A 14315-nucleotide genomic window follows, 5' to 3' on the forward strand; every position below is an offset into this window, starting at 1 on the left:
GTAATCAGGCAACAATCCATTCGGCTACGGCGGCCGCCTTGATTACTGATTTGTATTTTTGTGTCTCCGTCGTGGCGGAAGCTCGGCAAGTATGCATACGAAGAATAACAAGACAACCAAGAGCTGTTCAACCAGTGCATGCAAAGTCAAACAATACTCGAAGGTCTGGAGTGGCTTGTGCTACAAAAGGTTTAAAACCCTTATTTCTTCACTTAGTTCTTTTTTCCCTCTGCATACTTTTTCGCGTTTCGAGAAATCGCCGACCTGTTTGCCGTAGTTTGCGCCGATATTAATTAAGAACTTTGAAAAATCGGCAAATCCGGCACCATTTACTGTCGAACTGGCTGGCTATCTTTAGTGACCCAAAACGTGCATTCCCCATTAGTACCCACACGTTCAGTAACGAATTCCATTCACCTTCTCATGATAACTACGATTATCTCAATCAATAACACAACTTAAACAATTATCAAATCAACTTCGATCGCTGTTCAACTGTTGTATACAAAGACGTACAATACTCGATGATCTCGAGTGCCTTGCGGCACAAAATGTTTAAAGCCTTGGCTGTGGCGACTACTTTGGTGAATGAATCGATTGATTCCTCTGCCTCTGAATGGCAGATGATTTTTTTTAGGAGGACCTTTTTTATTACGAAATACACTCGGAAAAACCCCCATTGCCAGCCGAGGGGCTATTTCTGTCAAAAAACACTTTTTTTTTATCTTTTGGGGTCGCAATAGATTTCCCATTTCGCAGTGTTAAATTTTCTCATAATATTAATAATCATTTGCTGAAATGATCACTGCCGAAAGGTAGTCACGCATCAACCCATTCGTATACGGCGCCCGCTACAAACAGACACATGTACGCAGGAATCGATTGATACTGTTATGAGTGTAGAAGAAAGTTAATAATTATAATACCGAATTTTTGACTGATGATACTACCTACCCCTTTCGGGACAATGACATCAGATTTGCAAATGTTATCGGAAATGTTAAAGCGGAAATGAATCGATGGTAGGATCATATTTTGCGAATGGGCAACTACAGAACTTTAAAAAAGATCTTCGAAACACAAGACGACAGATGATGGTGAGATGACGTAGAAGCAGACATATCAACTATGGACATATCTGATGTCAAAAGAAAAGCTGAAGACCGAGGGATTTGGAGGCGAATCGTAACGGAGGCAATGGTTCACAACGAACTGTGATGACAATAATGGTAATGAATGTTATATATACTGGAACTAGAATTGCAATAAAAAAACTGTGACCAGACATTATCGACACGAAAATACTTAATGGTAAATAGACAGAAAATGATGCTTTGATTTGAAGAATTTCTATAATCCTCATCAATGTGGCATTTGAGTTCCAGGGTTTGCCCTGCTTTCTCTATGATAACAAGTAAACACAAGATGAATCTTTACTGGTATGTGGACTAAATCCCGGAAATCCGTCGTGTTGGAAATCTATGATTTTGCTTTTTTTACAGGAGATGAAAAACCAATAAATTGATGCTGAGTAAAACACTTCGCTTTAGCATCAGAGCAGCATATGCCGTATATTTGGTAGTATTTAATAATATTATTTTCCCTATATACGAGGTGTGTTAGTATCGCGAATTTTGTGTTTTCTCAAAAATTATTCATTTATTCATTAATATCTATTTTGTCCCCTTCAAAGTAATCCCCATGAGATATTATGCACTTGTGGAAACGTTTTTTCCATTCTTCGAAGCGCTTCACAAAATCATTTTTTTATCTTGTTCAGCTTCTCCTTCGATTCCGTCTTTATCTCGTCACTCGTAGCGTACCATCGTCCTTTCATGGGTCTCTTTAACGTCGGGAACAAGGAAAAGTCACAGGGGGCCAGATCTCTGGAATACGATGGCTGTGGCATCATTAGTGTGTTGTTTTTGGTCAAAAAGTCGCGCACAAACAACAATGTGTGAGCAGGGGCGTGATCGTGATGCAAGAGCCAATTTTTGTTCTTCCACAAATCCGCGAGTTTCTGGCGGATTGCTTCGCGCAAACTGCGCATAACTTGCAGGTAATATTCCTTGTTAACCGTTTTACCCTATGACAAGAACTCATGATGCACAACGCTCCTGCAATCGTAGAAAACGGTAAGCAAAACGTTTACATTCGAGCGAACTTGGCGCACTTTTTTCGATCTTGGTTTGTGCGGCAGTTTCCATTGAGATCATTGAGCTTTGGTTCCCACGTCATAACCATAAATCCACGATTTATCACCAGTTATGACCCTCTGGAGCAAATTGGGGCCGTCGGAAAGAGTCAACATCTCATTAGCAATGTTCATGCGATGCTGCTTTTGGTCGAAATTGAGTAATTTTGGTACGAATTTTGCGGCGACCCGTCTCATGCCCAAATCATTGAAAAAAATCTAATGGCACGAGCCAATCGATATGTCTAGGTCCTTATCGACTTCTCTAACGGTGATTCGACGATTGGTCATTACCATTTTCTTCACTTCATCAATCGTCTTCAATTTTCGTCTGTTGTTGAAGTGCTCGGGCGACCGGCACGCTTTTCATCGTTCCCATCTTCTCGGCCTTCTGAGAACATTTTGTCGGCTTTGGTCCAAAGTAGCTTCTACGTATGACACAGTCAACATTTGGAATGCTTCCGCGCACTTAATTTCGTTTTTCACACAAAATTTGATACAGGTTCTTTGATCCATCTTTTTGAGTAGGTGAAAGTCGAGGACGAGCCGAAACACGTGCAAGCAAAGCAGCTGTCAACAATTAACTGAACATTCAAAATGGCCGAACTCGTCGCCATGAGTGAGAGACATGAGTACCAACATATCGCCACAAAAAAATCGAAATTCAATACAGGTAACCTACGTAAATACAAAATTCGCTATACTTTTTTAACACACCTCGTAAATAATAAGATTTAAGCACCCTCAAAGAAAGGATGCACAACATTTCGTCATTAAGTTGTGAGTGCTGTATTTAATTTAACTGCGTATTTAAGCACATTTTTTGCTTGAAACTTAGTGTAGTTTTCAGACACTTTGCTGTTTTTGCATTAGTTTCAAATTAGGGCTCGCCTATTGAATAACTCTGTCTGAGTAAATGGGTGACAGACAGTACTTTAAAAACATGAATCCAGTTGAATATTTTAAGCAAAGCAAATATTTTGTTTTCTAAACGGCAGTGATTTTGAAAATTCTTCAAAGTCCACACAAACACGCATATAAGTTTTTCTGAAATATGTACGTAAAAACGAATACTGGAAAATATGTAAAAAAAAAACTCTCGAATTAGCGGCAAACAAAAACTGTCGCTGCAATAAAATCATTTCCTGCCATGTAGGGCTATGTATGAACCCAAATTTCCGAAGCGTGCGCTTGTGTGTGTACCACAAATGCTTGTGCGTGTGGAGGAATTTTTATTAGGGGCTGCGCCAATCAGCTACATTGGCAATTCGACATGAAAGCATGAAAAAACCGGAGTCCCCAATCTGCTATTCAACCACCGACATTCATCAGCTGCTAAGCTAACGTACGGTTGCATGGTGCAGTCGGAGGCGGAGGCGAAAGAGTGCGTGCATACTTACTGGCGTAGATGCAGATACATATGTATGCGCGCAAATCCAAAAATTTGCAACAAACGACCTATATATTTTTTCAGCTTCTACTCAAAATCAAATATTTACTTTGATGTGCATGTTGCTGTGCGAATTTGCAAAAGCAAACGCGGGGAGATAAACCCGTTCTGTGGCAGGCAAAAACAAAAAACAGAAATACAGAAAAATTGAGTCAAATACTCGAGCGTAGCAGAATCACAAAGTAATATTTTTGCGTTAGAATTTCGACTGTATTATTGTTTATTTTTGAGTTTTTTTTGTCTTGCGTTTTTGTTTGCTATCACATGTTGCACGCGCCTGACATTTTTCGGTAGCACAGGTGCACTCGTTTCAGTTTGTGCCCTTAACGGCTGAAGAAAAAAGGAAAATGAAGGAAAAATGTAAAACAAAGCGTTGCAGAAGAGGAAGTAGAAAAAAGCGGACGCTATTTGTTTGCGACTTTTCACCAATACTCACACGCGTTAAGTAACTGCCTCACTGGCATAGCTATTTTCGTTATTGCATGCAAATGACATTCACTGTTGCATATTTCTGGGCTCACAAAAGCTGTTTGTTTGCATTTTTATTATTGTTTTTATTGTTATTTCTCTTTTTGGTTATTTGACTGTTTGCCTTTTTATTCGTTTGTTTACGCAAACGTTGCTGTAGTTGACAATGAAATGCGCAACTTGGCGGAGATGGTCTCCAATAACAAAAATGCCAACAACGAGAGCAACAGCTGCTGTTGGAGTAGATAGAAATGGCAAATGAATTAAATGGTGCCATTTTGTCGTTGCGACTACCGACGCCGGTGATATGCAGAAGTGGAAATTAAAAGTGAGTAACATTTTACTATATTGCATTTCATTGTAGTCGTTCATGTCTCTCCCACTCTCCAGCTCTACATACATATTTCCTTCAACTGTCATTCCCTAACTGACAATTTAGTTTACTATGCAAGCGCGCGCAAAACTCACATTGACTTATTCAACCAACCATTGGGGGGCACTTAAATCAATGAAGCGGCTTCGTTAAAAACATTTTTCAACAAAAACAAATTTCTCCCAAGTATCTCATTTCAATTTCATATATGGATTCTGACATATGTAGGTACAATTATGTGTGAAAAAATAGCGGTTACGTTATTTGTAAATTACCCTAGTATGTTAAAACTATAAAAAAATACATGACTAAGCTCAGGTGGAATCAAATTTGCACAACACGCGCTTACGCCATGTAATGAGGCGAAATAATCATCTAAGCTCAAATGGCAAAGTCCAAATTTATAAAACATGCATCCGACTAGTACTCACCTATGCAGTTGAAACTCGAGCAGACACAACTACAACACAACAAGCAATGAATAAGGTAGTGATGACAACAGTGCGATCAATCACCGGACATACTCGCAGAGATGTTATGCGAAACGAAGACATTAGGGGGGCTTGCAAGACATTGTTAAGCCGGCCATACACATACAGTTTCAACTGATAGTTTAAACTGAACAGTTTAAACCGTCAGTTGAAACTGTACACTGTTGAAGCAAACACACATACAGTTCAATTCTTCAGTTTTGGCAATGGATTCGAAGAAGCAAGACGATATCGCCCATTTCGCTTTACTTTTTATCTTGTTAAAAAATAGAAAAAAATCGAAAAAGCGTAAACAATGGTGTAAAAAGTGGTTACAAAGGCGAAATCAATCTTCAGACATAAATTTATTGAGAGAATTACGTGAAGAACCATTAGATTTCCTCAATTACTTGCGCATAACCGAAACAGTGTACCAAAAATTGCTCTCGCTGGATTCTCCGTTAATTATAAAGAGAGATACAGTAATGAGAAAAGCAATATCTCCACACGAGAGATTAACTGCTACATTGAGATTCTTAGCAACAGGACGGTCGTATGAGTGCCTCAAATTTTCGACAAGAATATCACCTCAATCTCTTGGAAAAATTATCCCAGAGACGAGTAACGCCTTGTACAAAGTTTTACGGAAGTATATTCAGGTACGTATTTTATGAATTAAAATTACCCATCTTCATCTAGAACAAGAAAAATAAAAAAAAAACACTTTTTTTATAAAGGGTTTATATTAACTTTTTAAGGAATCCATTGAATATATTATATATCTATATACATTATATATCTATGAATTAGAATTAAATTGAGAAAAAAACGAGGATGTTGTATCCTGAGAATTGAACGGGTATCCAGTTCCGTCATTATGTATAGGTGCAAATGAACCTTGCTCATATGTTGGAGACGGTGTGGGACATGGGGTAATATTAGGGCTATGACTTGCTGATGAATTAGAATAATAAATTGACTGTGTGTTTAAACAGCCCATTTCAGCCTCAAACAGTATGTCACCTATCTTTTTCTCCGCCATGAGGGCTTGCCGTTTTTCAAGACCTCTCAACTTTACGGCAATACTTTTGCCTAACAGATCATAACGATCAAATTGTTCCGGGGGTGTTTTGAAATGGTCACGCACAGTAGTCAGTACTTCTGCTGTTAGGTCATCATTTATCTTCTTTCTTTTACCAGTACCAGGTCTTGAAATTATTGGTAGTTTTGTTTGTATTGTTGATACGTCTTGAATATCTGCAGTTTTTGATATAGAGTCTTCAACATCAGCATTCATAATTTCTTCAACTGGTAGTGAATTATCGATGGATTCCTTAAAAAAGAAAACCTGATTTCATTATAATAATATTGGACTAAGAAAACGTCTTTAAACTTAATTATTTTATCATTTTTTGTTCCGTGTTTGTTTCAGTTTCCCAACTCAGAAGAAAAATGGAAGGAAATTGCGAGTTCATTCGAGGAAAGATGGCATTTCCCACACTGCATCGGTGCCGAAGACGAAGAAAAAAATGGAATAATATCGAGCTGCGCATGCCCGACAATAGGTTGGCTAAATCAAGAATAACGGGTAAGCCGGTGACTATGAGGCTATCTGGACGCCCTCCCAAACGCTAGAATAAGTTTTGGACATCCAGCTATATTGATAATTGATATTTATTCACTTATTTTTACTCATTTTTTATTTATAACCAAACAAATTGCATTTCTTGTATAAAACTATTAATTTAATCCTATAATAAAGAAGAAAAAGAAGATATAATAGCAAATACCCGGCATGCGCTGTTCTGCCGTTATACGATGGAGTAGTGAGCAACACAATAACAAATCAACAGATATAGAAATCGGAGAGCCTACAACTTCCATCTTTGCTCTGCCTATTATTCACACTTAACCTGCTTGGCAGTCCAGCATACAGTGAACATACACACAAATCACACAAGCAGTTTTTGAAAAAAAGTTAATTTTTAATTAAAATAAAATTTTTTTACTGTTAAAATAGAAAATAATTAATATTATTCGTTAATACAAAATGATTTTGTAGTAAAGATTAGTACTCCAAACGGTGGAGAAGTTTTTGATATATTGCAGTATGCAAATTAATATTATGCTTTTTCAAGACTGTTTATGAAATTTTGTACAAATTATGTCGAAAGGCACCTTTGAGGAAAGGAACCATATCACGTTTCTATGGCTTTACTGCATAATTGAGGCTCCAAGCTGTTCTCTAACAGTAGCTAACAGATTAAACATGTCCGTTTCTAATAAGGGCTAAACATCGCCTTTCCTGCGGCCAGGTTAAACTGTTAATCATTTGAATTTAACGTTCCAGCCAGATGGCCGAAAACGGACGCATTCTTAGATTTCCCTAATTGGTTCTTGACGAAGAGGATTTTTGTGTGTTGTGATGCATTTGTAAAGGGTAGTTGATTTTCTATTGCGATAATCCATTTTGGTGGCTAAGCTTAATGCAAAGGCGAAAAAACAGTCTAAGCCCATCTTTACTCTTAAATCGTGACAGGAATATTTACAACGCACTAACGGTCTTCACAGAGAGAACGTTGGTTCGAATCTCGGTGAAACACCAAAATTTAGAAAAACATTTTTCCAAAGCGGTCGCCCCTCGGCAGGCAATGGCAAACTTCCGAGTGTATTTCTGCCATGAAAAAGCTCCTCATAAAATATCTGACGTTCGGAGTCGGCTTGAAACTGTAGGTCCCTCCAATTGTGGAACAACATCAAGACGCACACCAGAAATAGGAGGAGGAGCTCGGCCAAACACCCAAAAAAAAAGAGGATGTACGCGCCAATTATATATATATGTATATAACGGCCTTGGCGTAGGTCCGATAATGTAATCAAGGATTTGTATTGAGAAGCTTAAGGTGCCGAAGGATGTTTCAATCACACTAAGCGATCGATTGCCTTCAGTTCTTATACTTAAGACTGTTTTTGAGTATTTGGCCGAACTCCTTCGCTTATTTGGGGCCTGCGTCTTGTTGTTGTTCCATAAATGGAGGGACCTGTGGATTTAAGGCAGATATTGTTTAATGAAGGGCTTCTTCATGGCAGATATACACTCTGAGGTTTGCGATTTCCTGTCGCGGGGGGACCGCTATTAGAAAAAAATGTTTTTTTATTCTACTGTCTGACCCAGATTCGAACCAACGTACTCCGCATTCCGAATCGTAGTCACGCACCAACCCTAAAGCGGCCCCCTTATATATAAATGGTATGCTAAAGGGTTTTCCAATAAGAGTTGTTATTTTGATAAAAGATCAATGGTTTCGTTGCTTGTGTGGTACGTAGCGCCGTCTTGATGAAAATAAACGTTGCCCAGATCAATACCATCCAATTACGGCCATAAAAAATCGTTAATCATCTCTCGATAGCGCAATCCATTCACCGTAACTGTTGCTCCAGCTTCATTTTCGAAAAAGTAAGGTCCAATGACTCCGCCGGACCATAAACCGCACCAAACAGTCACACGTTGGAGATAGAGAGGCTTTTCAACAATAACTCTTGGATTTTCTGAGCCCCAGATCCGACAATTTTGCTTGTTGACGAAGCCTCCGAGGTGGGAATGGGCCCCATCACTCAAGATGATTTTTCGATGGAATTCCGGAACATTTTCATGCATTTCAACGACCCATTCAACAAAGACACGACGTTCTTGATGATCAGCCGGCTTGAGTTCTTGTGTTAACTGGACTTTATAAGCCTTAAGACCCAAATCTTTATGCAAAATACGATGTAATGACGTTTGTGGAATGCCTAATTTCAAAGAACGACGAGGAATGAACAAACGTGAGTTTTCTTCAACACTTTCGGCTGTTCTTGAGCGACGTGCACGGGTTTTATTCTTCACATCACTAACTTGTCCCAACAGCTCGAATTTTTTCACTCATTTCTGCATTGCGGTCCGACCAGGGGCTTCCCGATGACTCAAAAATATTCGAGTTTTACGATCCGTCTGTGCCAAATTTTCATCATTTTTATAGTGAATTTTAATAATTTCAATGCGTTTTTAAGCGTGTATCGTTCCATTTTTATTAATGGCGTAGTTTCTACTTGTCAATTACCAAAAAATGACAGCTTCAAAAGTGGCATCTACCGAAATAGCGGGCTATTCAAAATAACACCTGTTTTTGGAGAACCCTATATAATACCTTAGTATCTGAGGTGTACAATTTTCTAAATATAAGTTTCCAAAACTAAGTTTCTGAAATTTCCCAATCACAATATATTTATAGTAATCAGCCCTTGATTAGCTAAGAGGAAATGCTCAATAGTCTTCTTCTCTGAAAGGTCCCCATAACTTCTGCAATGGGGATTAAATAGTAAACCTAGATTTTCTGCGTGTGTGCCGTTCGCCCAATGACCGGTAAACAGAGCTATAAGTTTGCAAATTGAATGTCGTGGAGTACCCATGACTTTCTGAGTTCTGCGGCTAAAGGGTTTTCGAAATAACATACGAAGGAAACTCGATATCTTCTGCTCTTTTCTGAGAAACAAGTTGTGCAATTCAACTTTAACAACAGTCAGTGGGGTGCCAATGATCGGGTAGTAAATCTATCAGACCAATTCAGTCAACACCTTCCTGGCAAGCTCATCAGCAATTTTATTTCCCTTTATGTATGCTCATATGTCCTGGGTCTCAGATCAGAGAAACGTTACCTGCACACCTAAGAGATTTGATCTCCTCCTTATAGGAGTTGACCAGTTTGGAACTGCACCATGGCGTCGTCAGAGTTTTAATCGCGGCTTGACTATCAGAAAAAATGTTAATATCTCCCTCGCTCTCACATTCCCTAAGCATTTTGCATCCCTGCACTATCGCAAAGACTTCTGCCCGGAAAATACTAGCAGTATTCGGTAGTTTTGGCACGACGCTCGAGCTCCACTGTGCGGATAGAGGGATCTGCATGAAGTTAAGAGGAATGCAGTGTTAACTACATAAAAATGCTGCCATATCCCTTAAGAGATTGCATCTAGAGGCCAACCTCTCTAACCTGATTGCATTTTCAACAGCGATGGAAATAACGGAAAACGAGGAGTTGGATGATTAGGAGAGTCTATGAATAGGAAATTTTAGCACCTTGCTTTATTAGTATTAGTAACTCATCTTCTAAAAAATCGAAAGTCTAAAATTTCGAATATAAACTGTTTCGAGATGTTACACTACTTTCATTGAAGCGTGAGTGCTATTTTCGTACTCACGGCTGTAACATTAAGGAAAAGTAGAATGTTCGAAAAGTAAATTGAAGTGAAGCGAAGAAGTTCAAAAGTTGCTAAACGATTTCAAATTCGTGCATTACGCACAGCTTCAATGCCGCGAGCTCTTTTCTGCCGCACTCTTTTGCGCTCACTGTATGTTCTGCGATTGCTGTAATATAATATGTGTGAGAGTGTATGTGGGTACAAATGTCTTTCGTGTGCGTCTGCTTTTCTTTCGTGGTTTTTATGCGACTTGGTGAGCGTGAGAATTTAATTGCGCTGAGTTGCTGTCTTAAACTTTCATGGCACTTTGTTGTTGTTCTCATCAACTTTTTGCAAAACTTTTATGTCTCTATGCTTTTGTATTCTTGTTTTATTTGGTTTAATTTTTTAGCTGCTTACGTACATACACAAATTTAAGTAACGAAGCTGCGTTCATTTTTTTAGCCGTTTTGGAAAGTTTTTGCGAAATTTGTTACAAAATTATTTATTTATTTACTTACCATTCCATTCCACGAAGATTTCGATAGCTGTTAATGAGATGTCTGGACGTAATGAACGCAATGAAATTTTTTGTGAACTGAAATTAGTGCAATTGTAAAACATTTGATAAAATAAAATAAGAACATTTGTAAATTGAAGCAGCTGTGCATTTCAAATTAGACGAAAATTAATTACAATACTTCCATTTATGTTTACAATAATTGGTGCATAGTTTCTGAAATTTGATTTAACAAATAAAAATGCTAATGAAAGTTAAGTGATTTTTTATATTTGAGTGTGCAAAGGACTGCACGGATTTTGTAAAAAAGAGGTTGTCTGTACAGTCGGTTTACTGACGATAGTTTAACGTGACAACGTCATAAGAAAATACTGATGTAATGGTTGTAATTTTCAAAACAAAATTTTAATTTCATTTGTTTGATAGATATTTTGTATGGATATAGAGGAGGCGGTAAATGGAAACGCAATGGAATAGGTGAAGTTAAATTTACACAAACGTGAAAAATGACGAAACATTTATCAAATTCATGAAAGATATTGTATGTTCAATTTCGATTGTGCATCAGACGTTAATAAGTCAACAACACTAAGAGGCACCATCATCGATTTGCCTTTTTCAAGACACTTTACACTCGAAACACTCCCTTTCATTTCCTACTTTTCCTATCATCGACCTATTCTCAACAGAGAAATGGTTCATTACCATGCACACAGGAAGAGGGCATATGCAAATACAAATATGTGAATTTATATATGTACATTCGATAATGAGATGTTCTATAGACTCCTCATCTTCGCAGCAGAATCTGCAGGTGCTGGTGTTAGTTATGCCTAATTTATGTAAGTGTTTGTTGCAGGTGAAGTGACCCGTGAGGGCGCCTGTGAGAGTGCGAATGCTCTTTTTGTTTAACGTGAGGGCCATGTTAGTTCTTTTAGCGTTGAAACTTAGGAACTTTTTGGAGTGTCTACGACCCTCTACATTGTTCCAATGCTGATTTAATAGAGTTTTGGCCCAGTATTTTACTTTTTGTTTTAGGTTATTTTTGTTGAACCCGAACATAGGACTAGGTCCGATGAAGTTTTCATCTGCCCCTTTTTTGGCAAAAGTCTGAGGCGATTACGACCTCTCTCTTGCTTCCACCAGACTCCGCTTCGAACAGTATTGTTGATGTGTCGCCATCCATGAATTCTGTGAATGGCAAAAATTTAATATTGGTATCTATGATTATCGCAGCCCTAGGTTTGACAGCGCTTTTGTCATAAATTACCTGTGTGTTTTGGACATTGAGGCCTTGAGGACGGCCTCTGTATAATCAGATGTAACTCGAGGGTTCTTCTAAAACTGGAAGCAAAAAACAGTTCTGATACAACAAAGAGAAAACGAAAAAAAGAGAAAGCAACGACTGAAACCAACGACCACATTTTAAAGACATCAATGCGGTAAGGCTGTATGAGCTTTACGAAAACATAGACAGGCTTTGAAAGTATTCGATGAGATGCCAGCTGGTGATAGCGGAGGAAGAGAAAGGCCAGGATCAGGTGGAGAAGGACTTGGCTTCACATGGTGTGTCAAACTAGCACCGGTTAGCATGAGAAAGAAATGACTAGTACGCTCTGTTAATTCTGACCAAAATAACGTAAGCGATTATCGCGCCAATCCAGAAGAAGAAGTATGTGGGACATTGCGCAGACTAATTCCAGGGATAGAATTTGGTGGCAAAAAATATTAAAAAAATTATAAATTATAAAAATTTGCCCTTTCTACGACATTTTATTACAAGTTCAGAATTTTTGTCAAATGCTTATCGGGTGCTTTTTAGCTGCATATCAACTATCGATACCGATAACTATGACTTGGAAGGTAAGAATGGCAAACTGTGTTGACATTTCTGTTCACTCAGACTTGGCAAGTCATTATGAAGTATTTAACGCCAGAAAAAGGCTTCCAAATTATAGAAATTTACCTTAAAAAAAAACAACCTGTTCGCGAAGTTCATATTTTTTTTCAAAATGAGGAAGGAACTGCCGTTACGGTGAATGGCGAGCACTACCGAGTCATGCTCACTGAATTTTTGTTTCCAAAAATTAATCAGCTAAACATCGACGGCATTTGGTTCCAACAAGACGGCGCATCTTGCCCTACAGCGCGCTTAACAATCGATTTATTTGACTGACAGATCGGCCATGTAACTTGTAGTCACGGCGGACATATGCCGGATATCATATTAAAAAAAAAATAATAATAAGAAAATGCCAGCCGCATATTTGAAGTGAAACTTCTTAATTTCTGGATTAAATTTAAATATTTTAGTGAGCATTGAAATGATTTCTTGTACAATTACATACAATAATAGTGGATAATATGAAATTATTCATTTATTTCTGAAATTTGTACATTAGTCGGTGCTTCAATAGCCTGTACATTTTGTATTGATGGTGCAATAGCAGCAGTGGTTATAATCGGCTGGTGATAACTGAAATAGGATATATAAGTAGTACTTATTACGTACATATGTTCTTGACTCGGTTGAGTCGATATAGCTAGAAAATACGGCATCTATCGTTGTTCCTGATTTTTTTGTTGAAATATAGCGGCCATTACTCATTTGTAAATTCAGTTGATGTTCTAAAAATTCTATTAATTTCATGGAAGGGTTCGATGCAAAATTTACATTGAAATCTCCAGTTAATGTGAGAGGTTTCGGATCGTCGCGTTGAGGAAGAAGTTTACCACCATCTCGAGTGTATCTTAATATATTAACAAACCATGTAAAAATGTGATAATGTCATTGATATTTGAATTCGGAGTTATGTAGACACCCACAATTACTATGTTTTGACCATTTATCGCACGGCACACAGAATTACAAATATCACCGACATATTCTGCTATAGCTGCATTTGATGTTGACTGTACAGCTTTAAATCGTAAGTGTGGTGTGAGGACATTCACGGTATCATTTTTGTTGCGGTAGATAGCAGTTCCTCCGGTTCGAACATTACTTTTTTTACACTGGACGATGCAGTTAAAATTCGGTAACTGAGTTCCACATTGCATTTTTCCATAACTGGATTCAAAGCGTCAGTAGCATGAGCACGTAGACTTTGACATTTAAAAGAGTATACCGACGATCCTTCTCTTTGTTGTATAAATTGAATCATTTGTTGATCAAGAGTTTCCAAACAATAATATTACTATTATAAAATTATACTTACAAATACTCAAATTAGTGATGTCAAATCGGGTTCAGTAAGGCACAGCAGTTTTTCCTCAACAGTACCTGTGAACTGTGTAAGATAGATCTTTAATATTCACAATATACTGATATTTAATTTCTTCGTATAGATACTAAATTTGACAGAGTATATTTATAAAAATTTATCAGTACATACCTGTTCTAATTGGAAATTAATTTGCAAATTTTAACTTCACTTTCACTGAATATATAATTAAATATTAAATATTATTTAATAATAATTTTTATGAACATGTGTACTACACAAATCCGCGTCGTTTTCTACGTGTCTAGGCGTCTGCGTCTGCGTAATATCACGCGCATTCGCGTGTAAACGGATGTCACCATATGATATAGACCGTAGGCTGCAGTATATGGCACAGTA

General features: G+C 37.8%; 1 protein-coding gene across 1 annotated transcript; it reads left to right on the plus strand.

Annotated features, from left to right (window-relative positions):
• Positions 1-5077: 5077 nt before the first annotated feature.
• Positions 5078-6540, plus strand: LOC128861985 (uncharacterized). Its single transcript, XM_054100359.1, has 2 exons — positions 5078-5614; positions 6388-6540. Exons 1-2 carry the CDS (start codon positions 5183-5185, stop codon positions 6538-6540), a joined length of 585 nt encoding a protein of 194 aa, XP_053956334.1. The 5' UTR covers positions 5078-5182.
• The last annotated feature ends 7775 nt before the right edge of the window (positions 6541-14315 follow it).

Source organism: Anastrepha ludens, chromosome 4, assembly GCF_028408465.1.
Source record: "Anastrepha ludens isolate Willacy chromosome 4, idAnaLude1.1, whole genome shotgun sequence".
Taxonomy (NCBI): Eukaryota; Metazoa; Arthropoda; class Insecta; order Diptera; family Tephritidae; genus Anastrepha; species Anastrepha ludens.